The sequence below is a fragment of the Cervus canadensis genome, chromosome 18 (assembly GCF_019320065.1).
Source record: "Cervus canadensis isolate Bull #8, Minnesota chromosome 18, ASM1932006v1, whole genome shotgun sequence".
NCBI classification, from domain to species: Eukaryota; Metazoa; Chordata; class Mammalia; order Artiodactyla; family Cervidae; genus Cervus; species Cervus canadensis.
In genome coordinates, this window is record NC_057403.1 from 40,381,658 (window position 1) to 40,407,796 (window position 26,139).

At 49.5% G+C, this 26,139-nt stretch overlaps 2 protein-coding genes across 2 annotated transcripts in view; one reads left to right on the forward strand and one right to left on the reverse strand.

Moving 5' to 3' along the window:
- The window catches only part of LOC122421598 (plasmolipin), a 32,006-nt gene extending 14,971 nt beyond the window's left edge, over positions 1-17,035 (forward strand). The window contains exons 2-4 of the mRNA XM_043437751.1: positions 12,485-12,658; positions 14,655-14,777; positions 16,023-17,035. Coding sequence (XP_043293686.1) covers positions 12,485-12,658; positions 14,655-14,777; positions 16,023-16,139 — 414 coding nt within the window. The 3' untranslated portion in view covers positions 16,140-17,035. The remainder of the gene's footprint in view (positions 1-12,484; positions 12,659-14,654; positions 14,778-16,022) is intronic.
- A 1,760-nt stretch (positions 17,036-18,795) lies between these two features.
- On the reverse strand, positions 18,796-25,064 carry LOC122421505 (ADP ribosylation factor like GTPase 2 binding protein). The gene is made up of 6 exons (XM_043437565.1): positions 24,731-25,064; positions 23,891-23,952; positions 22,215-22,321; positions 21,158-21,243; positions 20,838-20,934; positions 18,796-20,192 (listed from the first exon to the last, which is right to left on the reverse strand). The coding sequence occupies exons 1-6, from the start codon at positions 24,766-24,768 to the stop codon at positions 20,091-20,093; spliced, it is 492 nt and encodes a 163-aa protein (XP_043293500.1). The 5' UTR covers positions 24,769-25,064; the 3' UTR covers positions 18,796-20,090.
- Between the last annotated feature and the right edge of the window lie 1,075 nt (positions 25,065-26,139).

Here is a 26,139-nt window from a genome sequence, read left to right on the forward strand (position 1 = left end):
GGGAGGGGGGATCGGGATGGGGAATAAGTGTAAATCTATGGCTGATTCATATCAATGTATGACAAAACCCACTGAAATGTTGTGAAGTGATTAGCCTCCAACTAATAAAAAAATTAAAAAAAAAAAAAAATACTGGCAGCCAGAGCCCATGCAGGCTGACTGGCAGCCCAAGCCGACAGGGCCATGCCGTGCACTGGGTGGGGAATGATGCTGTCCCTGAGGCAAATCTGCAATGGAATTACCAGCTGAATTCTATTGATAATAGATAGATGAGACCATATGATTAACTGTTTAATAGAGGGTATGAGGAGTACAGTAAAACCTGTTAAATATGAAAAGGTAAAAGAGGTCCAACAGGGATAGGATGAAAAACCTGCAGTCTTCCAAAGGAGATTAGTGGAAGATTTTAGGAAGGATACCTAAGCTTTTAGGAGTATATCCCTCCTCCTCTGAGGGACGGTCCCTTTTGGCCATGCATTTCATAGCCCAGTCTGCCCCAGACATCAGGCACAAAATTTAGAAAGCAACCGCTGGTCCTCAGACTCCAGTGAATGATTTGTTCCAATTGGCTTATTTGGATTTCAATAGTGGGGATATGGTTGAAAAGACTGAATGCACCCAGAGAAATATGCAAGAGACCCATATGATTGCAGTGGCTTTGTCTGCTCAAAGACCACCAACTAGGAGGCTGCGCTTTCTTGGCCAATCTGGTCCTGGTGGACCACAAGACCCATGGGTATCCATACAAGGCCAGTGTAGCCCGTGTGGACAAAAGGGACACTAGAGGAAGCACTGCGGTCGATGTGTCCTTTGCAAGTAGCCAGGCATTGGCAGAGGGAATGCCCCAGACACCAGAGAGCAGAGGCCCCACAACCATTGATGGTTTTGCAATCAGAAAACTGATGGGACCCAAGGCTCTGCCTAGAGATACCATCTATATAACTAATGTCAAGCCTCAGGTGATCATTGATGTGGCTTGGTAGAATTTCTTATAGACACTGGTGCAACCTTCTCAGGCTTAACCCAAAGGATTGGAAACCTTAGCTTACACACCAACAGATAATACACAGGCAATTTTGAAAGTCCTAGGCTTGATAGAGGAACTGCCACAACCTTGCTATACCAAGGGGAAAAATTGGGCTAAAAATAGGGGGTTAAGTCGTCAAAGGGGATGGTATATGTTAGATGAAAATACTGTGATTCCACAAGCTCAGCAATGGAAGGTAATCAAGGTTTTATATGAAACTACCCACTATGGATGTGAAGCTCTTTGGAATTTACTACAAAGATTGCTTGTGGGTAAATAATTGAAAATGGTGGTGGCCCAAGATTACCAAATCATGTGACACATGTTTACAAAATAATCCTAGAAAAATGCCACCCCCTCCTCTATTATTGGAGAAGGCAATGGCGACCCACTCCAGTACTCTTGCCTGGAAAATCCCATGGGTGGAGGAGCCTGATAGGCTGCAGTCTATGGGGTCGTGAAGAGTGGGACGACTGAACGACTTCACTTTCACTTTTCACTTTCCTGCATTGGAGAAGGAAGTGGCAACCCACTCCAGTGTTCTTGCCTGGAGAATCCCAGGGATGGGGGAGCCTGGTGGGCTGCCGTCTATGGGGTCGCCCAGAGTCAGACACAACTGAAGTGACTTAGCAGCAGCAGCAGCAGCCTCCATTATTTAGACCCATTCAACACCAAGGAGAACTGGTAAATTGATTTTACTCAGATGCCCAAGTCCAGAGGAAACAAGTATTTGGTAGACACTTTCACTGAATGGCTAGAGAATTTTCCCACATGGACTGAAAGAGCCACAAAGAATTTGATTAAAAAGATAATCCCACCTCAGATTACCTCAGTATATACAAAATGATAAGGAACCTCTCCCAGATTTAGGAATTATTTTGGGAAAATGGTTTGGGTTCTCAAGATCATGACTAAAATTCTGAAACAGAAACTATGAGGTCTCTGTGTGTATGTGTTCACATGCATCTATATGTGTGTTCTAGATGTATAATATTGCCAAAAGTTAACTCACAAAAGAACTCTATTTAATTGAAAAATTAAATACTCACATAAATACTCAAAAATACAAAATAATCCGGCTAGAATTAATTTCAGTCTCATGTTATCTGAAAAATATTCGGGACAAAACTGATATCTGTTATTGGAAGTGGTTTAAGCTTTTTTGGTTTGACTAATATAGGCAAAGAGTTACACATGATCAGGATTTTCTAAGACTGAATTACATTTAGTTGGGTAAATGAATTTTGTTAGGAATGGGCTAAAATAAAATAAGACTGGATTTGATTTCTCCCTCCAAAGTATTCTTGAAATGCTTCTTTTGACAAACAGCTTGAAATGAGTTTCTTTGCCTATAAGTGATTTGTATTCGCTTTTGAGATCTTTAGGGAAAAAAACCTTTAGGTTAGGGAAAAAGTATTGTCTCCCTGTGACTTATGATCTTATCTAACTAAAAACTAACTTTGGGATGTTTTAGAGGGCTCCTTTGTTATCTCAAAGAGAAATATTTAACTAGGGTTATTTGATATGTTATGTTAAATGTGATCATTTGTAATTCTGGTTATCATAACCAACTTTATCGTACACTGTAAACAGATGTTTGTCCCTGCCTTTTGAGTCTTTTGTCATTTATACATATTTATGTACACTGGTGCTGGTTCAAAAAATGCTTCATCATCCAGAAGATACATAGGAAGGCTAAGGAACCAGTTCCAGCAGTTCTACATCAAGACGGCTCTGTGGGGAGTTCAGCCCTTGTAGACTAAAACAAGGAGCCTCCCTTGTCCCTTGTCCCAGCCATGTGGGTTCAAGTCCCAAGGTGGGTTTTGGCTGGGTTTGAGTTCCAGCACAGGGGTTCAAGTCCCAGTCTGGTAAATGGTTTCACCCCAACCCTATTCCCAGCAGGCAGAGAGGCCAGGTCTCGTGGGGCTAATGAAGTGCATGTGACCCCCGCAGCCAGCTGTCTCTGGAGGGCCAATGGCAGGGACCAGCCTAGGGTGTTTAAAACATTGCTTCTGTCATCCCCTCAGGGTTCAAGGACCGCCCCTGCCCCTTCTCTGCTTCTACCTCCAGGGCACTGATTTTCTCTCCCAATTAGTCTCCAGGGAGTGTCTCTACCTTCTGGGATTTGGAATTCTGTTCCCCCTGTTCTATCTGCTGAGTCACAGAACTGGCCCCACCATTAACTGTACATAACCTTGGGCGAGGTTCATCTTTTCCAAGTGACTTGGTTTCCTCCTCTGTGAAATGGGCCACATGCTTTATGTAAAGAGTTGGGCTTCTTGGGAGTGAAGCACTGGGGCAGGGTGGGGGGAGGGGTTGGAGATGAGTTGCACTTGACCTGGGCTTTCAAGGGGCCTAAGGCCTTCCTGGGATAGCTCTGTATGGCTGTTAGGGTCTTTGTGCTGGGGAGAAGGCACAGATTGGCCTTCTGGGGAGACCAGGAGACCCCAATGGAGGGAGGGGAGGAGGGTGGGAAGGCAGGCAGGTAGGGTCTAAATTTCTGGAACCTAACTGAGGGGCTGTGTTGCTGCTGCCTCTGGGAGCCAGGGAAGGCCTTGAGGATGCCTCAGGGGACCCCCCACCTGCCTCCACACACGGGGCTGTCTGTGGAGGGGACCTGCTTAGTCTCTGGCCCCAGAGTGCTGCTTGAGCTTCAGGTTGGGGAGGTTTTTCTAGAACCCTGAGAGAGACCCCAGAGGAAGATGGTGGCAGTGGGCTCCTTGACATTGTCTGCACACAGGGGCTGGAGGTCCCCGTTAGGGGACTCTAGGGGTGGCAGGGCCGTGAGGGTAGGGGTGTAGAAGTCTCTTTCTTCTTTAATTCTGTAACTCAGGACTCAGGAATAAGAAGCAATGTGATAAAGGCTCTGTTTGGAAAGCCCTGGAGGTGACCCAGTGTTCCCCTCCTCCCCCTCCTCCTTGGCAACCCAGGCTGGGAGCTGCATGCTTGTGGGTGGGGACCCCGGCTGCCTGGCTCCCCCCACCCCGCACTCCCTGAAGCCTGTAACAGCGCCTGGCACAGAGCAGGCCCTTGGGGGAGAGTTTGTTCAGTGACTCGATGTGGTAACTCACATGCCTGCTTTTCAGGTGACAAAAGGGAGGTTTGGCGGAGTTAAGATTCCAGCCCAGACCCGGTCAGTTGGCTCCAGGCTGGGTTATGAACCTGCCCTGGCGTGGCCTGCAGATACACAGTGGGAATTCCAAGGAGCCTTACCCTCTGCACGGGGAGGAGGTGGGGTGTGGAGTTGTGGCACCCCGCCGCCCGGCGCCTCTGTCCCCTGCGCCTTTGTCTCCTGTGACACAATGGGTGGCTTTTTGTCCCCATAAAGTCCCTTTCACCACAGGGAGAAGGGCCAGAGCGGGGGTGGAGGCCGGGCAGGGCCAGGCCAAGTTCTGAGTGTCCTGAGCTGCCCAGATGTGTCCCTGTGTGGGGGAACCCCGGGAAGGGTTCACGTGGTCCCCCGGACCTCAGTTTTCTGGAAGGTGCAATGGGGAGAAGGGAGTCCTGGGGGCTGTTGGATGGGCCCTGCCCTCAAATTGTTCCCAAAGCATTTGGTTTATTACTAATGTTTAAAAACTGAAGATTTCATGTAGAAGTTTGGATTTCTAATGTCTCTTTAAAAATTAGAAGTTCTCAGGACTTCCCTGGTGGTCCAGCGGTTAAGGATCTGTGCTTCCACTGTAGGGGGCATGGGTTTGATCCCTGTTTGGGGAACTAAGATCCTGCATATTGTGTGGTGGGTGCAATCCAAAAAAAAAAGTAAGTTCTGGCTATCCCAGGCCTGCGTTCCCCCAGACATCAGCTGGTTGCTCTCAGCTCCATAGACCTCCCCTGGCCCACCTTAGTCATTTCTGTGACCTGCCTGTCTTGGTGGCTGCTGAGTTTGAAAGCACAATGTTAGCTCTGGGGCACAATGTCCCCCCTCATTCCACCCACCCCCCAACTCTAGGGTTTACTCCCTCTAAGCCCCAGGCTGTCTAACAGCCTTCCTAGCTACTCACAACCTCTACAACTGTTCACTTTTTCCTTTGCTTTATTTTTCCTGCATGACATACCTATGAGGTGGTTGCAGGAAGGGGGATCCCTTCCAGGGCCCAAGAGTGGGCTCCTGTCTAACACTCGGATATTAATTGTCCGAAGAGACACACGTGTGGACAAAGCAAGAGACTTTATTGCGAAGGGGTGCCCAAGAGGAGAGCAGGAGGGTAAGGGGACCCAGAACTGCTCTGCCACGTGGCTTGCAGTCTTGGGTTTGATGGTGACGGGTTTCGTTTCTAGGCCAATTCGTTGTCTCTGGCCAATCACTCTTGATTCAGGGTCCTTTCTGGTGGTGCATGCACTGCTCAGCCAGGATGGGTGCCAGCGAGAAGGATTCTGGGAGGTGGTAGGACACTGAGAGGTGACATCTGCTTTTGACCCTTCCCAAATTCTGGTTAGTGGTGGCTTGTTAGTCCTGTGTTCCTTACCAGGACCTCCTGTTGTAAAATAACACACACACACACGGACACTGCGGTGCCTGACCAGGGTGGCTGGTTTTAGTCGGTGTGTTTCCCCTAACAAGGTGACCAGCATAGGGGTATGTTCCCAACCTTCTTATGTGTCAGATGAAAAAACAAGCCAAAAAGGTTAGGTGACTCTATGATGAACCTAGACAGTGTATCAAAAGGCAGAGCTTTCACTTTGCCGACAAAGGTCTGTATAGTCAAAGTCAAAGCTATGGTTTTTTCAGTAGTCATGTACGGGCATGAGAGATGGACCATAAAGAAGGCCGAGCGCCAAAGAATTGATGCTTTCGAACTGGGGTGTTGGAGAAGACTCTTGAGAGTCCCTTGGACTGCAAGGAGATCCAACTGTCAGGCGAGTGTATGCTCCTCGGTTCTTTGTCTCGTCACAACAAAAATTTGGAGTGACGGACATTAAAGCCCCTTGGCGGGTCACAGCTCTCGGAGGACAGACCGTTTTATAGCTCTTAAATAAATCAGTGTTACAGCTCAATTTATTTAGATAATAGCAGGAAAATCCATCTTCGAGGCGTGAGGGCACGTCAATCCAAAGACTCGAATAGAAGAGCGCCCCGTCGCGCGGGAGAGAGAAAGAGAAGAGGGCTTTGGCTCCTCTTTTTATATATTTCTCTGTCCCTGGGCCTGTCTTATGGAAATTGGGCCAGGCAGGAGTGTTGTTTGTTTTACCTGAGGTTCTCACTCCGGTCCTCGGACCTTCCTTTGTTCTATTTTCGCCGGCTTTTCCCTTCCAGGTCTTTTAGCCACCGCCATTCTGGACTCGTTTTCCCTATTCTAACTACCTAACAAAACCAATCAATCCTAAAGGAAATTAACCCTGAATATTCATTGGAAGCTCCAATACTGTGGCCACCTGAGGTGAAGAGCCAACTCATTGGAAAAGATCCTGATGCTGGGAAAGATTGAGGGCAGGAGGCGACAGAGGATGAGATAGTTGAATGGTATCACCGACTCAATGTACATAAGTTTGAGCAAACTCTGGGAGATAGTGAAGAACACGGAAGCCTGGCACGCTGCAGTCCATGGGGTCGCATAGTCGGACATGACTTGGCGACTGAACAACAGCAATAAGGTCACCCAACAAATCTCAAGGGCTACTCGGCCCAGGGAATGGAGAGTATTAAAAGGAGAGTTGAGTGACTGTCTTGGGGGCAGGAGAGGAGTTAGTGAGTGCTCCTGGGGTTGGTAGAGTCCCTCCCATCAGTATGAGGGAGGAGAGGCTGTGGGTAGCCCTGGAGGAGGCCTGAGTTGAGGAGTGTCAGGCCTCAGACTGAGAGCAGCCTTGGAGAATGCTGAGCAGACCTCCCTGCTTCTGCTGTACAGAGGGGAAGACTGAGGTCTAAACAGGTGAAGGTTCTGCCCTGGGGCCCTTAGCCTGTGAGGAGTGGAGGGAGTGTAGCTGCAGGAGGAGTCCTAGGGTGGGGCTGGGTTGCATTCTGCTCCCCTTCACCTCCGCACCTCCACCACCTTTGGATAAGCCCAGCTGCCTTATCTGAAAGGTGGGCGGGGCCGCACTGATGGGTGGGGGTGGGGTGGGGTGGGGAGGTGACCCTTATCTGCCAGGAACTATGCTTGGTGCTTAAGGTTAAATACATTCATCTCATCAAACCTCACACTCCTAGGAACTGCACATGCTATTCCTACCCTATCTACTGCAGGAAACCAGGCACAGAGAACGGACTGGAAAACCCAGGTTCTAACCTCTCCAAGTGATGACATTAGGGCATGTACTGAGTGTCAAGACTGTTGGGTGTTGGTCTGAGTGCATTACTTCATTTACATCTACCCTTGTAAGGTCGGCATATTTTGAAGATGAGCACATGGAGGTACAGAGAGGTTCAGCAACTTGCTGGAGGTCACACAGCTCGTAAGTTGGCAGGGCCAGAGCTTGAACCCAGGGAGTCAACAGACCAGCTTTTCATCAGTTAATGCCAACATCTCCCAGGTAAAGCAAATCATAACAGCCATTCACAGCCTCAAAGAGTAGCAAAGAAAGGTACTCATTTCCTAGGGCTGCCATAACAAATTGCCACGAACTAGGTCACTTAAAAAACAACAGAAATTTATTGTCTCACAGTATTAGAAATTCAAAGTCAAGGTGCTGGCAAGGTTGGTTCCTTCGGGAGGCCCTGAAGGAGAGTCTGTCCCATGCTTCCTGCCAGGAATCCTTTGTTTTCCTTGGCTTGGAGACATATCACTCCGATCTCTGCCTCTGTCTTCACATGGTGTTCTTTCTGTGTGTGTCTCTATGTCCAGTTTCCCTCTTATAAGAACCTCAGCCCCTGGATTGTCACCCCTCAACTGAGAAATGCCTCATGGTCAGGCATTTGTGACTAATCCCTTTCCTCTCTGACTCAGCAGGTGCTTTGAACAGAAATCTCTGTTATCCAGTTGAGAAAAAATTTTTTGGAAGCGCAAACGTCCTGGAGCATGTGTGAACGTGACCTCTTTGTCAGTGTCAGTCGCTCAGTCGTGTCCGACTCTGCAACCCCATGGACTGTAGCCCACCAGGCTCTTCTGTCCATGGAATTCTCCAGGCAAGAATACTGGAATGGGTTGACATTCCCTTCTCCAGGGGATCTTCCCAACCCAGGGATTGAACTTCCATCTCCTGCAGATTCTTTACCATCTGAGCCACCAGGGGAGCTATTGTTTAAAGACAAAATCCCTCATCTGAAATCTTTAGGTTTTCAGGAAGAAAAGGGCATTTTTTTTTTCCCTTCAGGATTTCCATACAGTTCTCTTGGTTCATCTGCAGGAGGTGCCTGAGGAGGCATGGCAGGGGCCTCAGAGTTTGGAAGGGCCAAGGGGTGAGGTTTCATCCTGTGCATGTTTGTCTGTGTCAGTCTTTGAAGAGTAAGATACACAGATGTATGTGTAGAGAAGCATGGGGACAGAGGAACATGGGGGCAAGAGACAGGGACCTTGAGAGTTTGTTAAAGCACAGAGTTCTGCTCTTCCTCACCCGGCTCACTCCCTTTGCCAACTGCCCGCCCCCCACCCCATGTCCTAGTGAGATCTTTCTTGACCTTCTTATCCCTTCTCAGCTGAATTTTTCCCCATAACACATTTCCTGTGCTTCCCTCCTGTACTAGGGTTTTATCTGACTCCCCTACCCCCAACCCAGCTGTAGAGTGAGAGCTCCAGGAGAGCAGGGCTTCCCGTGTTTACCCCTCACACAGTGCTAAGTGCTCAACAGATGTTTGGCTTTTACAATTTTTAAAAAAGTTTTACTTATTTATTTGGCTGCACCAGGTCTTAGTCACAGCATGCAGGATCTTCAGTTGTGACATGGGACCTCTTGGTTGTGCCTTGTGGGATCTGGTTCCCCAACCCGGGATCAAACCTGGGCTCCCTGCTGCATTGGCAGCATACAGTCTTAGCCACTGGACCACCTGGGAAGTCCCACAACAGATACTTGTTGAATGAGTGAACCCAGAGGGAGGCACACGGTGGGGCCTGTGCTCAGAGAGGGGGTGTTAGAATCGCAGGAGGACCTGGACGAAGCCCAGTGCCAGGTGGCAGAGTCAGTGCTGTCTGCCTTGCTCTCTGCCTACCGCTTCCCCTGCACGGTGGGGTTTACTGTTCTGGACTGGCCTGTAAGACAAGTCTTCTGGCTTCTTCCAGCCGGACTGTGGGTCCGCAGCAGGAGGGAGGGTCCAGCAGCTCCTGCACATTCTAGAGATGAGGCCTGGGCCCAGCTTCCCATGCCCAGCAGAGGGTCAGCACGTGCGGGGGTGCCCTATCCTAGACTGGGGTGCTCCTGCAGATTCTTGGGGCTGGGGGTGAGGGGACGGGAAAAACCAGTCTGTCAGGTTCAGACGGACTTTCCTTGTCGGAGAGCAGAAACCGAGGCAGCTCCCTGGGCACAGGGCCAGGGCGGCAAGGCCAGAGGGATGCCAGAAACTCTCACTGCTTATTCCAACAGCTTCGTCTCCCAGAGGCTGCACTTGCTGATTTGGAAATCAGGGCTGAGCAAGAGGGAGAGGCAGAGACCAGGGAGCCAGGATGCCAGCTGGGCCTCGCCCTGCGGAGCCAGCCCAAGTGTCCTCTTTTTTTGTACATCACTAAGTAACTCTTAGTAGACCAGGTTTCAGCGAAGGGTCGATCTGGGTTCAAGTCCTGCCCTGCCCTGTCCTTGACTCATGGGTGACCACAGATCACCATGGGCACATTTTCCTCTGAGCTCCTGTTCGAAAAATGGGGCTAATAAATAAGACTGACTAATGAGAGGGTTATGGGAAAATCAGTGAAATAAAAGGGAAGGTGCTCACCTGAGGCTTGGCACATTATGAGCCGGAGGGCATTACGGGGTTATTTGTGACCAAGCCCATGAGTGATAATGCCACCATTTGATAAGTGTACATTAACCCAAATCATTCCCTTCATGATTTTTAATTCACTGCATTTTCTAACTTCCTTTCAGATAGTTGGAACCAGGCAACACGATGGCATGGAGGCCCATAAGGACCCTGCTTTAAAGCAAGGAGATAATTAGGGACTTCGCCTGGAAGTCCAGTGGTTAGGGTTCCATGCTCCCACTGTGGGGGCATGGGTTTGATCCTGCATGCCCAGTGGCATGGCCAAAAAAAAAGACAAGGAGATAATTGTCTGCCCCTGGAAGGGTCCTGTGCCTTGCTGCTTTGGGGGTGTCCTCCTTTCGAGCAGTGACTCCCTCGGGTCTGGGGGCTCTTGGCCTCACTGATGTGTCTGTTTCAGGCACAGTGTCTCTCTGAAGGATGAGTGGTAAAAGCTCAGGGGACTGGGCTGAGACACCCTGACTCCGGGTCCTCACGGATAAGGACTCCCCACCAGTGGTGTGATTGCCCACAAGGCCCTGCTCCCTGTCCCACCTTCCTCACCGCACACTGGGCCCCATGGACCACCTGGTCTACTGGTGGTGGCTGAAGGAGAGCAGTAGAGGCTGGAGGTGAGGCAGCAAGGCTGGCGGGGTGCAGTGCCAGGCGGGCACCCCTGGGAACCCACCCCTCCCCCCCAAGAGAGGAAGAGGGGCGGGTGCAAAAAACCTGGAGAGAAGGGGGAGAGGATGCCTTCCTGAGTCTCCCACTCCCACCCCTGGGTAGAGGGAGGCAAGGCTGGGAGCACATTTATCGACTCAGACCTGCGTCCTATAACACACAGCACCAGTGCTGGGAGGGTGTCTGCCCCTATTTCCTGGATAAGGAAGCTGAGGCCGGTTAGCGCCTGAGCATGTGTTTACTGAGCAGGTACTATGTGCTCGGCACTGCAGGGCACTGGAGACGCAGCGATGCCCAAAACCCAGGGGCCTGGGTTCTAGCGGGTGGACTAGAGGTGCCCTGGGGAGCTACACAGAGGTGGGGGCACTTGCCTGGCGTCCCACCACACAGGCAGGGTGAAAACCCAGCGGCTGACTGCCACGCCCAGGGCTCTACCTCTCACTTCCGGTGGTGGGGGGAAAGGAAAGCTGTCAAAGGGGCTCCTGGACTCCGGGCTTCAGCTAGGGTCACCCCTGCCCTGCCCCACACGTGGAGGGGGACTGATACAGAAACTTCCCTTTTGGTCCTTGGCAGGGGACCCTCTCTGGGGGCTTTCCTGGTGGCTCAGATGGTAAAGAATCCACCTGCAATGTGGGAGACCTGGGTTCGATCCCTGGGTTGGGAAGATCCCCTGGAGAAGCGAATGGCTGCCCACCCAGTACTCTGGCCTGGAGAATCCCATGGACAGAGGAGCCTGGAGGGCTACAGTCCATGGGGTCTCAGAGAGTCGGACATGACTGAATGACTTTCTTTTTAGGGGACCCTTTCTGGCTGCTCTGGGGTGAGTGACAGCTCTCCCTTGTCTGGGAAGCTGGGGAAATTTTTGTCCTCTAAACCAGCAGGCAGAGGTGGGTTTTGCTCCTGAGCAAGTAAGGTCCCACTCTGCCAAGTTCCCCACGATGCCCTTGAGGTGGGTCAGCCAACCTGCCCATGTAGAATTCCCTGTAGCACGGCATCCTCAGCTGGGAATAGTTCCTTTATATACATGAACGCCCATAGGTGCTGACGTTATAGAGTAAGTATGCTCTTCATACTCACATGACTGGTGATGTGAACACAGCACAGAGTGGCTGTGGGTGGCCCAGTGTCACACAGCCGGCAAGAGGAGTGGGTTTTAAGTCAGGCAGTCGGCTCTGGAGGCCGTGGTGTTAGTTACTCTGCACACTAGGGGGTTTGGGGCCCCCCTTGCCACATACAAATGGTGTGCTAGTCCCTTCGCTTCTCCGAGGCCCAGTTTCACCTGGAAGGTAGGATGATAGCACCTGTATTGAGGGGCAGTTAGGAGAGTCAGAGAAGGTCTGTGGAGGGGGCTTGGTGGGGCTCCAGGCAGATGTCACCATACCTCTGGGGCTCTGTGATTGTGTCCCTGCCTCAGGGATGTGCTGGTGACTTCATCTTTCTTTCAGTAGCTTTTCCTAAGCCCCTGGCCGAACTCGGGTTCTGTCCTCGGTGCCAGCATGCACTTATGAATGAGACGGTCATTGTCTTGGGGAACTGGGCAAGCCTGGGAGACCACCCTCTCCAGGGCTGCAGGGGTCTCACCCTGGAGGCAGCCGAGTGGATGGCAGTGCTGCTGTGGCTTCTGATCTGGGGAAGGAAACAGAATTCATCTTGGGTGGGTGGTGCCTGAGGGGCCATGTGAGCCCAGAAGAGGGCTCTGGAACCCAGACTGGAGGAGTAGGGAAGGTTCCCTGGAGCACGTACCATTTCAGCTGGGGTCTGAAGGAGGAGTTAAGTTACCAGGCAAGGGCTTTGTATACATACATGTGGTAGAAGCCAAGTAAATATTTCTCGGGCCAATGAGAAATGTGTCCTGCAGGGGGCGCCCCATGGTGAAGGCCCGGAAGCCTCCGCTCTGTGGCCTCCAGCCTGAGTGCTGGGGGCTCTGGGAGACTCTGGCTCCGTCCCATCCCCTCCAGGTGCTGGGGCTGCTGGTGTGGGCCCTGATTGCTGACACTCCGTACCACCTGTATCCGTCTTACGGCTGGGTGATGTTCGTCGCTGTCTTCCTCTGGCTGGTGACAATCGTCTTCTTCGTCCTCTACCTGTTTCAGCTGCACATGAAGCTGTACATGGTGCCCTGGCCGCTGGTGGTGAGTCTGGATAGGAGCCCTGGGGGTGGCTCTGGGCTGACCCCTCTGCCTCTGGGCCGGCTGTGACAACGTGACCTTCCCCAAGTGAGAAGTGGTGGCTGGGGGTTGACTGAAGTCCTCGCTGGCCTATAGAACTGAGTGGGGGCGGGGGGAGGAGGATGAGTGGTTCTGGTGTCCAGTTTTTCTGAGTGCTCAGAGCTTTGAATCCAGGACGACTCAGGCTTGACTTAATCCCACGGAGGGAGTACAAGTGAGGAGCTGTTTGGGATCTTGAAAATATTTTTCCTTTTTGGGGGGTGGGCAGTCAGGATTTGATTCTGTGGGTGCTGTGGCTCTGGCTGGGCCCAGACTGGCAGCCCTGGGCCTGCAGGCTGGGGAGAGCTGGCAGGAGTCACTGAGGCCGGGCCTGGTGTGTGCAGGATGGGCTGGGCGCAGGGTGAGGCCCCCGCAGCCTGGCAGAGGGTGGTGTCCTCGGTTTGCCCAGGTCAGTCTCCTTAGAACACAGAGCTGAGAGTGTCCATGGGAAGTACCCTGGCCAGACACAGAGAAAGCTGCTGGGGCTTTTTTTTTCTCCAGCCCGGAAAACCCCTGCAGCTGGGGTCTGAGGCTTTCAGCGAGCAGAGAGGCACATGATTGTCAGACAAGCAAGGCTGGGACTAGGCAGCATTGTTTGCAATTCAATGACTTTTGAAGCTGAGGAAACGTGAGTCATCCTCAAGACAGAACGGGTTTGTTAGCTCTTGACATCACTGATAGGAGCCAGGTGGTGTTTGCAGTGGGCACTGGGCTTGGAGGGAAGATCCTGGTGTGACGAGGGGGCGGCCTGACTTCCTGGACAGGGTCCAGCCCCTGCCCTGTGTCCTAGGAGCCTTGAAGAAAGACATCTCCGGAGATGGAGGGGCCTTGGTGTCTCTCAGCACTGCTGTGGGGCTCCACTCACAGCTGCTGATGGGAGAGGCTCCTTTCCCAGGCCATGACGGCAGGGCAGTTCCTCATACTCCTAGATAAGGTGGATTTAGGATTGCGAAATCGGGCTTTTCTTGGATGGGGACCACGAGCCCCCTTTAGGGCCCAGGCAAGAGGCCCTAAAGTAGAGACATACGAGTGAAGTAAATCAGGAGGGGTTCTGGAGAACCTGCCTGTGCAGAGGAAGCCGCCTCTACTCAGCTCTGTTGATAGTGGGAATGCAGGTGCCAAATCTTGATATTTTAAGATTGAAAGTTTTATATGAAATCTTAGTTTTTATATGAAATCTAATTTTAGAATGTTGGTAATTGTTTTTTTAAAAATATGAGATGAACCAAACATGCCTGAGGGCCATCAGTTTGCTGTCTGGCTGGGCTAAGAGATCTGCTAAGAACTGACTCCAGGGACCTAGCACTGGGGAAATGGGGCCTGGAACTGGTTGTAAGCCCAGGGCCCTTCCTTGCCAGCCAGCTGAGGGTCTTTACCGTGGCATTTGATATGGGGCCTAGAGCCTAGGATGTGGCCAGAAGGCAGACATAGGTTCCTTCCACTGGGGGCAGAGGTAGGGACATGAGGGTCCCCCACTGCCCCCCCACCCCCGGGGTCAGCCTCAGCGCCAAGCCCTCAGGGGCCACAGGAAGGGCCAGGCTTGGCGGGGAGCCACTGCAGAGGAGCAGGCCCTTTAGCTGGAGCACTCAGAGACAGGCTCGGTTTGGCCTCTTGCTATCAGAAGTGAGTTTTACCACATGGAACTGTTGATGTTTGGCCAGATCACTTTAGGCCCCCACCATCTCTCAGCCTTCAATATGTTTATGTTCCCTGCTCATAGGGCCTCGGGGCTGGCCCTGTGTAGACCTCTGTCTCTGGAGGCCCTTTTAGTAGGAAAAACCCACACGGTCTCCATCCTCCTCCTCAAGCCCCAGTCCCTGTTCGGGCTACTGAAGGGTGTGTAAGTGGGAACAGGAAGTTCCATAGTTACTGTAAGAGTCTCATGTCTTAAGCCTGTTCTTTCCACTCTCCCAACCCCCAGTTAATGGTATTTAACGTGGGTGCCACTGTTCTCTACATCACGGCCTTCATCACCTGCTCTGCTTCGGTTGAGCCGACATCCCTGAAGGGCAGCAGGCCGTATAACCAGCGTGCAGCAGCCTCCGTGAGTATGGTTCCCTGGGGCACCCTCGGCAGTTACAGGGCAGACGGGTCGAAGCGAGGTCTATGCCCCTGGACTCCCACTGCTTCCAGATCCCAGGCCAGGCACCTGCCACACGCTCAGTCACCCTCCAGCTCCCAGTGGACTCACAGGTGTCCATGTTGTTGTTTAGTCACTAAGTCGGGTTCAATTCTTTGCGACCCCATGGACCACAGTCCGCCAGGCTCCTCTGTCCGTGGGATTTCCCAGGCAATAATACTGGACTGGGTTGCCATTTCCTTCCCTGGGTATCTTCCCGATCCAGGGGTTGAACCCGTGTCTCTTGCACTGGCAGGTGGATTCTTGACCACTGAGCCACCAGGTGTCCATAATTAACAGCAAAACCCCGAGGAACCAGAATACTTGGGAAATGCTTCGGGCTGGCAAATGAAGCTTGGGCTACCTGTTGAACTTGGCTGTGCCACACTGATCTAGGGTTGTATGTCTCCTTGGAGTCTGTTAGGAGCTCTCTATCATCCACCTTTGAGAAAGGCACAGGCAAAAACCTTTTGGTTTAAACTATCTGGGAGATTCTCAGGTTCTCCTAGGCAACCCAAACTTGGGATCCATGTCGGGTAAAGTGTCAGAACCCCACACACCTGGCATGCCTCACCCATGAGTGTTCTTCCACTCCCTGTGTGTGTGTGAGGACAGGAGGGTCGGGGGGAGAGGGACTGCCAACCCTTCAGACAGACAAAGAAACTGAGGCTCAGAGTGGTGAAGGGATACACCTGGACTGAGCCCCGGGTAGGGCTAGACCCGGACTTGGGCTTCCTCATTCTTCCTGATGAGGATGGTTTTGAAATCTGTGAACTCAGTCACCAGAAAAAAGACATGGAGATTTCTGGAATGTGAATTACATAATATTCCTAGGGCAGCTTTTGAATGTTGCCTTTTAAAAAACTAGACCCAGGAGCTGTGTCTAAAGCAGCTCCTACCTTTTTGTCACTTTTGGCATATTGTCCAGGCTTCCTTATCGGACCGACACACCTTGCCTGCATGGTTAATGCAAAGTTAGCACCCAAAACCTGGTACCCATCAGCCCGATAGTCATTAAATGACCGTAGGGTAAGCAGGAGTTGGTGTGGCTCATTTGGTTAATTGAGGGGCTCTGGTTTCCGTCTGTGCCTACCCTCTGTTTCACTGTTGTGGCTACCAGCCCCATGTGCCATGCTTCAGACAGGCTCACCTCTGTGTCTTCTCTTTCAGTTCTTTTCGTGTTTAGTGATGATTGCCTATGGAGTGAGCACTTTCCTCAGCTTCCAGGCCTGGCGAGGAGTAGGCAGCAACGCAGCCACCAGTCAGATGGCTGGTGGCTATGCCTAAACCACCTGTGCCATGGGCCACTGCGGGGCTGAAGGCTACAGTCTGCTCCCAGTGCAGGTGGCTCCAGAAGCCTGAAGTCTGCGCGCCCTGTACAGAGTCAGCCTGGAAGGGACCACGCATGCTCATCTCTGCTCATCAGGCTCCTCGGGCTCACCCGACACGCCCAAGGAATCAGGACTCTTCCTCTGGCAGGCATGTGGCCTGGAGAGAGGCCAACAGCCAAGACTGTCCTCTCTGCCCTCCATATTCAGAAGGTGATGGGGGATACGGGACTCTCTTGCTTTGTCCTTAGGACTTCGTGTCCAAGGCTGAGAACTAGCCTTCTCGCCAGCACTAAATACACTAACAGTGACCTCCACACCCGCAGCCCCTGACCCACCATAGAATAAGCCTAACAAGCAGCAAGTATTTATCCTAGTTTTTGTTCTGGGAAAGCTGAGCAAACTCATGAAACCATTCTGATTCCTGAAAACATTAATTCTGGTCTGACCCTCCCCCAAGCCAACATGTCACTTGTAGGGAAACATGTAGAAAGGGTTATGATTCTGACAGCATGGTTTTCCTTTCCTGCCTTTTGAACGTACCAGTTATTTAAAACAAATCAGTTTTAAGTGACTGTCAATGATGAAAACCTGATCCAGGTTTCCCTCCCTTTCCCAAGCCCTTGTTTGTCATTTTCCCTTTGGGGAAACCAACATCAATGCTGACTGCCTCCCTGATGCTGTTAATTAGGCACCTGGGACGGGAGGGAAAGTAAGGCCTTGCTGCTGAGTTGCCCTATGCTTGGCGGTAACTTTGTTTTTGTTTTTTACAAAAATAAAGACGGAAGAACTTATTTGGAAAAGATGTTGGGGAATCATAGTTAGAGATGCTTATAAACACCAGGAAGCCGCAACCTAAGTCAGTACAGTTGACCCTCTGTATTTGTGGGTTTCACATCCGAGGATTCAAACAATCGGTTGATATGCCCACCTTGAGAGCTTGTGAAGTTCAGAGATCAGATAATTGAGGTGCTTAGTGTGCGGAGCTGGCAGTAGAGAGAAGGGGGAGCAGCAGAGAGAGGGGGTCCCTCTGAGCTTATTTTCCTACCACAGCACAACATGCTTTGAATAACAAGCCACAGGCATTTCTGGGCATTCCTTGGTCCCACCTTAAAAAACTGGACGAATGAAAGTGTAACTAGATTCAAACAGTTGTGGATGAGCTACTCTCTGGGGGAGAGGGGCAGGGGAGGGGGTACGTTAAGTCAGATACCCATGTCCCAGCTGGCCTGGTATAGGCCTAGTTTGGGCCTGTTGTCCTGAGGTGACAATTAACTGCATCCCTTTTTACTCTCCAGTGCCTCAGAGTTTGAATAATAAATTAGTCATTGCAGGGTCAAGCCATAAGAAGAGCGTTTTTAAGGAGGACCGACCTATTTTGAACCTTAAGAGAAAACAAAATCCTCAGCTAGGCTTCGGACACCCTGAAACAGCTTCTTTGGGCGGAGATGTTAACATGCTTTGTCAAAAACTACCTTGTGGTTCAGGCTGATGCTCCCCTCAAGTCCTCAGCCCCTGCTGTGTGGGTGAACAGTGCTGCCCAGGGCTGAGGCCTAAGCTATAGGAAGAGGCAAGTGTCCCCTGAAGCTGGGGCCAAACACTGGGCTTTCTCATGCTGGCCATACCTATTGCAGTTGCTCAGCTGTGTCTGACTCTGTGACCCCACAGACTGCAGCATGCCAGGCTTCCGTGTCCTTCACTATCTCCCAGAGTTTGCTCAAACTCATATCCATTGAGTCAGTGATGCCATCCAACCATCTCATCCTTTGTTGTCCCCTTCTCCTCCTGCCCTCAATCTTTCACAGCCCCAGGGTCTTTTCCAATGAGTCTCTTTGCATCAGGTGGCCAAAGTATTGGAGCTTCAGCATCAGTCTTTTCAATGAATATTCAGGGTTGATTTCCTTCAGGATTGACTGGTTTGATCTCCTTGCTGTCCAAGGGACTCTCAAGAGTCTCCTCTAGCATCACAGATCAAAAGCATCGATTCTTTGGTGCTCAGTCCAGCTCTCACATCCATAACATGACTACTAGAAAAACCATAGCTTTGACTATATGGACCTCTGTTAGCAAAGTAATGTCTCTAGCTTTTTAATAACGCTGTCTAGGTTAGTCATAGCTTTTCTTCCACAGAACAACCATCTCCTTGGAAGAGAAAAGATACCTGAGCCCCTCTAAAGGTGGCACATGATGATATAAGTTCCTGAGTGGACAGAGAAAGAGTTCTAGTAAGTTTGTTTTTTAAAATCAGATAAGTCTATTTCCTAATAGGAAGCTACAGCAGGCTTGCCTGCTTTTTTCTGAGTGTAAAAGGAGAAAAAATCCATCTGCCTTTCTTGTTCACTTTCATAATTTCATCTTTGGATTTGTCCACTTGCTTTTTCTCACCCAGACTGATCAGCGGGGTCTTCATCAAGTGCTTCCAACATGCCTGGCCTATGATGGGCAGTACCATTTATAAAAAGAACAAGAAGGGTAAGCAAGGCCAGGAGAGTCAGTGTTTAAGGAAGCCTTTGGCTCAAAAGACCAAAGCTCTGATAACTTGATGGCAGCAGCAATAGTACACAGGGATTGGCTCATTTAGAAAGATGGTTTATGCAAAACACCTCAAATTCTACTCATGGTACAAAAGTATTTAATAAGTGCCATGTCGGTACAGAAAAACACACAGCTTATAGCTCATCCTTTAAAACCAAGAGAGTCAACTGAAAAGTTAGTAGCGATTCCTATTTTTACTTTAAAAATAAAAACAAAAAACTAAGTACACATTGGGAATTGAACTACTACATTTTTTTCTTTCACCCATGTTTTCCGGCCAGTAATGTCCTATCCAACACTATAATAAGACAATGTACTGAATCTAAGCACAGTAAAGCTGTTTGCTATCTCCTACTCGCGCTAAGCTAGACCATGGAACACTATCTTGGTAGGGTTATTTTGACAGCCAAGAAGGAAGTGCAGAGCCCCTACCCCAAACCTAAGGAGCTGATTTACACAGAAAGGGTTTTAAGCAAACCTGCACAAACGCGAACATGCTCTAAGAAAAGGATATATTTTAGGCTACTTCCAGCATACATTCACTGGCACCCAGTAAAATGGACCAAGGTAGAAAGCATTTTAGCTCCCATAGCACTAACAGCTAAATAATACACACAGCATATAATACTTTGATCTTGAAGTGGGTAATCATGGAAGTTCCAAGATTGTATCCACTAGGTTAGCCTGAGTATTCATCTATAAAAATATTTTTTCAAAAACGCATAAACGAGGGTTATGAAAACAATGGGACTACATCTGGACCTGTAGAAGACAGTGATAAAAAGACTGCACATGTAAGACTAGGAATTGATTTTCACATGTAGCTTTTAGGTAAACGAAATCTCTAAGTTGATTCCTACTAGCTGTAATGGTAGGATTTTCAGAAATCTTGAGATGGGCAGCTAGCTGCAGTTAACTCCTAGATAAATACTCCCAGTCAAAACCCCAACTGAGGCTGTAGGACTCAAACTGTGATCAGCTGTGGGTGCATGAAAAGCCTCCTGGGACATGTAAGGCCTGCTGGGCCAAGAGAGTTGATGATGGTAAATTTTCCCAACACGGACACCCTGACATGAATGCTGGGGACAGGCATCCCAGGTAGAATGCTGGACTCGGGTTTGCTGCAGGAGCCAGACTCCAAAGCCTGAGAGAGGGGTCTACTCGGGGAGGAGTACTAGGGTTACCAAAACCAAGAATGTCTCGTCCCAGAAAGGTCAGGTAATTGTCTTCTGACCCATCAATACTTAACATTAATGAAGAACTGCAGAAGAGTCAGTCTCCCCAAGATGTATTCTTCTGACATCATTAGCCAAAGCCTCTCCCAGTCTATTGAGCTGGTGACGTCCAGGAAGAGCCCGGAGCCTGAAGGTGAGACCTAGGGCCGCAGATTGTTCTGGGAGGCTGGCACAGAAGATGATTTGCACAGTGACGTCACCACTAAACCACTGCTCAAGTCCAGTCCCCGGCCTTCTTTTTCCTACAAGAGAACACCACAGCTTTAAGAGGCAAGGGACAGAAGAAAGTCCTTTCTAGCTCTGATTGGGGAGGGAGATGTTTAGGGTGGGCCACTAGGGAGCACATAGGAAGAGGGAAGATGTGATTTTGCATTTTTGTTCAGCACTGCTCACTCAAAAAATGTACCTCTCAGGGTACACTGGACCCTGGAGGTCCAGTGGTTAAGACCCCACTGCAGGTAGCATGGGTTTGATCCCTGGTTGGGAGAACCAAGATCCCGCGTGCCAAGCAGCAAGGCCAATACAAACAACACAAAAAACACCTCTCTTCAATGAAAAATATTTCCTTCTCCTATTAAGATCCTGCGTTACAAGAAAGGCAAGGCAATTAAGACTTGTTTTTTGGCTTTGTCCTTTTGATTATACAGGGACCCTGTAAGGTGCCTGGGATCTTTGGTTTCACCAAAACTATGAATGTGTAATTCTTCATAAGCACCCCAGGCCCCGGCCAGTGGGGGATAGCAGCTGCTCTGCCGGCATGTTGCTCGCTATCTGGCTGACACTGGCCAGTCTTACGGTGGGGAGCACAGAGGGTGGTTTGTGCCTGACAGGTCCACTTGGAATTTTCTAAGCGGTTCACTGTGGCATAACAGACAAGAAGGACTTACTGCTCGGTAGTCCAGAAACATTTCTTTAAAAGCCAGAAAATCCGTAAATGTGAGTAGCATGTCAAAAATGTCACCGGCCACTTCATCTTTATGGTGCCTGAGAAGGAAAAGGGTGGTTGCTTCATGAACAATTGATGACACAGACCATCTCCTTGAGATTTCCTTCAAAGGTATGGAGGGCCTCCCACCCAGGACCTAACCACCAAGTGCTCTGAAGCTTGATGTTCAAGCACTAGGGGGAAGAAAAAGGAGGGGCTATGAATTTTCAGAGTTGAGGAGGAGCAGGGTACCAAGAAGTACAAAAGTCAAGTTCAACTCACTGTAAAGTTGTAGTGAAAGCCGCCATGTTAAATCCAGGAATCCGCTCCAACAGCTGTTCTTCTATATACTTTTCTACCAAAGAAATCTGTAACAGTAAAACTTCTTTTCAGAAAGCCTGTTCTCCAGCCCTTTGCAAACATTTCTGTGTGCCTGGCTCCCCGCTGAGCGCTGGGAGCACCAGAGAGAACCCAAACCCAGCTCCTCTCTTCACTGAGCTCATCCCACCCGCTGCCCTCGGCCCTCCAGGGGAGAGGTGTATGCAGGTAATTACACTGCAACGGGAGGAATGCTCCCAGGTGGGTAGGGTTAGAGAGCAGAAGGGCTCCCACCCCCATGGCACGAAATGAAGAGTGAAGTAAGTGGGGGCTTTTCTGCCTGGGTAGATAGAATCCATGGAAAGAAACAGATGAAAAAGCATACACTGAAAGGCAATCACAGATCTGTTAAAAGCGGAGGCCTGGCTTAAGAAACTTTCACCAGCTCGGCCACACTTTTGCATTCAAGGAATTAAGTCCTGGAGGTTCAAACGTCTCAGATGAGATCCTAACAGGAGGCTGCATGGGGACTTGGCATATGCAAAGACCCAAGGGTCCAGAGCCAAGGTTCCTGGGTTCTAGTTTGGTTTTGCCACCAACTAGTTAGTGATCTGGGTCTTGGTTTTCACTTTTATCTAACAGTCATGCATACTTGACTGAATTATGTAGTAAGGAAAAAGGGTGTGAAAGCTGAAAGGTGAAAAGTATGTAAGTGCAAGGTATGGTGAACCCATATACTGTAACTGAAAGTAGGATTATGATAAAGTCAACCATGTTTTTAAAATAGATGAGATCATTAACTATTTGGAAAACAGCTCCAAGAAGTATGCAAAAGAAAACAATAGGTGATGAAGATTAAACCCAATTCTAATTAGACTTCCTAGCAGGGTGCTGGTGGCAGGTTCTAAAAGTTGAGCAGATTTCAACATTATTTGATCCTAAATTCATATTTTAAAGAAACTGTAAGTTCATATTTCAAAGAAATCCTAATCTCCAGTAAAAGAAATAGGAACCCACTTACATATTCATTAAAAATAGGTGTGTAGGTAAGCTTATTCTCTTCCGTGTCTTCAAACTCCTGGTAGTACTTGTCCATGAAATTCCTCTGTAATAACTGGAACTCATCATCTGAATCGCAATAGGAAACATATATTCTTTTTAACATGCAGGAATTAAATGGCAGAACTGCTTTCTAAATGGCCAACCTTTAGGAGAGGGAAAGCTAAAGGTGTTAAATGTAAAGTTTGGTGGCATTAAGGGCCTTCACACTGTGTGCAACCACCACCACCACCCTCTAGTCCATTTTAAACACAGCCATACGGGCAGGCTGGCTTAGGAACTCCACAAATGATTCTCTTAAATTCAGCTGCAGTGGTAGGAACAGTGTAGTGATTAGATGGATGGGCTCTGACAGAGGCTAGACTACCAGAGTTTAAATCCCACCTCAGCCACTAACACTGGGTAAGCTTGGGCAGGTTAATTTCTCTGAGTCCCAGTTTCTTCAACTTCAACTTCAGAGTACCTATCATAAAAGATTGCTAGGTGGCATTTAGATGAGGATTCACATATAGTGACTGATTCATAGCCAACACTTACAAGGGTTTTGGGAATTTCAACAACCAAATAGAGTATCATTTCCAAAAACAAAAGGAATGCTTCACAAATGGCCTAGACTTAGGAATAAATGCCCTGGGCTCATTTCCCTCACTGCACACAGGGTTCTTGTAGAGGCCAAAAGAACTCCAGGTATTCCTCAGCATTTCCCAGGAATCCTCTGATTGACATGGGACCTTAATGGTGTATCTTCATCTGTATTTAGGAGTTAAGGTCATGAACCTTTATAGGACCTGAAGGTACAAAACTGGGTCAAGTGATTTTCACTAAACAAGACTAAGAAATACAGCTAATAACACTATAACAACAGTGTTCTTTTCCTTATTCTCAGCAAACTTAGTCACCCCTACAAGAGATTTTTTTCAAGTTTTTCTCTCCCACATACTTATCTTAAATGACAGATGCCTGTTACTTAGCAGGACCTATGTATGCCAAAGTAAAAGTTGCTCAGTCGTGTCCAACTCTTTGCAACCTCATGGACTATACAGTCCATGGAATTCTCCAGGCCAGAATCCTGGAGTAGGTAGCCTTTCCCTTCTCCAGGGGATCTTCCCAATCCAGGGATCAAACCCAGGTCTCCCACATTGCAGGGGGATTACCAGCTGAGCCACCAGGAAAGCCCAAATGAATCCACAAATATGAACTCAGGACCTAGGAAAATATGGAACCAGCTGAAGCATGACACGTTGTTCCTCATGGACATGTGTGCTATGGTTACGCTATTACACTGCTCTATGTCACAAAAACATTAAGACTCAAGACTAAAAACCGCTCTTACTCACTGAAATAAAGTAGTTAATATTTGCTGAGGTTTTGCCATAAGCCTCATAACTCCAAGGTACCCTGTTACCTGAATGAGTCCCTTCCAGGGACTGAATCTATGGTAATCAATTATTTTCAGGAGTAGGAGCTGTATGCCTTTAAGGCAAACCACAGGGCGACTTACTTTGTATTTCAGTATGCCACATTAAACATATGCAGCATGATGTTTTCTCTCTTCTTAAAAATTAACTCTCCAAGTGGATTTCAATGTCGTTAAAAGTGAGAGTCTAAAAACTAAAGAGCCGGAGTAGGGAAGCTTACCCATGATAATGTCCTCTAAATATCCAACCACAGCATCAAATTCTGCATCAGAGGCAGAAGAGCTGAAAAATAGACCTGGATTAGGTACTGTTTCAGCTTAATTCCTCCTCCCCCCCGCCCCCAAAATGTACTATGGCCCTTTTCAAATGAATTCTCCATCACCCAGCCTCAACAATTAAGAATGATTTACTGTTTAATCTAGCTATTGCACACAAGAAAGCACATTTTACACACCTGTGACGTCAAAGTTTAATGTAGTGTATCTACTTTCAGAAAACTGATGGGACACAAGGAGTCACAAAGGGACAAATAAAAGGGGTTAAGGCTCACATCAGACATTTTAAGGCTCCTCACATTTATTTCCTGTGGGTTCTACTCACCGCATCTTCACTATCACCCCACACCAATCTACTTGTGGGCGGGCGTAAACTTGGTGCGGTCAACACACAGGCCGGGGTGGGGAGGGGCAGTTAGAGTCCCTGGGGGTGGTGGTGTGGTGGTGGCGGCGAATCTTCTGACCCGCGGTCGGGCGGGCCTCGGCCACTCAAACCCACCAGGTTTTGCTGACGACTAAGGACTGGAGACCGGGGGATTGTGACAGAGGCGTGTATCGTCGCGCGACACCACTCTGCGCTCCTGTCCTCCGCGCCTGAAACCCCGCGGTCGCCGCAGCGGCAGAGTCCACAGCGGGAACTTGGGTGGGGTGGGGTGGGGTGGGGTGGGGGAAGGCTTGTTGGTTTCCCACCGCCACTGAGGGCACTGTTTTCGCAGGGCGGAGGCCTAGGCCAAGCGCCAGCAGCCCCGGCCTTCAGTCTCCCGGGCTCGGGCGGCGTGACTCACAAGGACAGCGCGAAGCTCTCTTCCTCTAGGGCGTCCATCGCCGCCGCCGCCGCATCCACCGCGCGTCAGAGAGCGGACCCGTTGGCCTTCTACCCTTGCCTGCGGCCCGGGCGCAGCCTCTGCTCTGCACCGCAGAGCTCCAACCGGCATCCGGGAGGCCTCGCCGCCGAGGCCGCGGCCGGCTCACGGCCCAGGCGGGTAGCGCCTGCGTGCGACGCCCCGGCCTCAGGCTCCCCGGCTGCGGCCACACGCCGTCCGAGCCTCCCAGCCCTGCCAGGCCTAGCTAAACTCACCACTACCGCCGCTGGGTCCGGCGTCAGTTACCACGCCCCGCCTCCCGTCACCATGGCCACCGTGACCCTGGGGCTCCCAGCAACCAATCACAGGTCTGCGTTACCCCAAGCCAGGGGCGGGACAAAGATAGGGAGAGGAAGTGAGGCAAAGGGATGGAGGGTAGCGAGAGGAAACTGGGTGCATCCAGCAGGTCAGGGGCTCACTGACGTATACTCACGCTGTCGGGCGATTAAAGCCAAGATGTACCCAATGTGAAGAGGAAGGAATGGAAGCCGAGAGAGCCTTGATTTCCCCAGTTACTACTAGGGAATGAATTACAAGATTTAAGAAAGATTAAGTCATTCAAATTGGTTTTAAGAGCACTGTAAATCGAAAATCTTTTCAGTCAATCCCTTAGCTTTTGAGCCAGATAGTGCAGACATTTGATTTTCGAGACAGTTGCTCCCTCTCGTGGAACTACCATGAGACAGCTACCAAAGCCAGCCCCACCTCAAGAAGTGGATGTCTTGTAATTTACATCATAAACATTCACATAAAAAAGATTATTCGGCAATAACTCGTTTCTTGGGTAACTAGGCAAAAGTAACTTTGACAGAACCACTTTGAGCAACGCAATCAGGTGACTTACCTCCAGGATAAGCCCCCTCTGAAACTGCCTAATTTTACAAAAGGGTACCCTAGACCTGTTCTCTGATTGGATCACTAGACATTGTTGTCTTTTCAGTTGCACTTTATTTTTTGGCCAAATGTGTGGTACATTTTAGATATGGTTCATGTTTGATCTGTGGGTCAGATGGCCAGCTTAAATGGACATATATCTTTAAATGAACATAAAATAGCTATCAGTGGGGTGTGGAACTAAACTCGTTACCATGACACAGTTGTATCTAGGATGAGATCAGTTCTCAGAGGTACTATCTCTGTTTAGTACCAAGTAGAAGGCAGGCATTCAGAAAGGTTTGGTAAACAACCAGACCGAGTTAATACATGGGATCAGAACAGAGAAGGAAACTTGATTCCATCTATTCTGGTTATCTAATGCTGTCACTAGCCACACAAAACTTCCTGGCTAAAAAAAAAAAAAAAAATTATTTTGCTCAGTAATCTGTAACGTG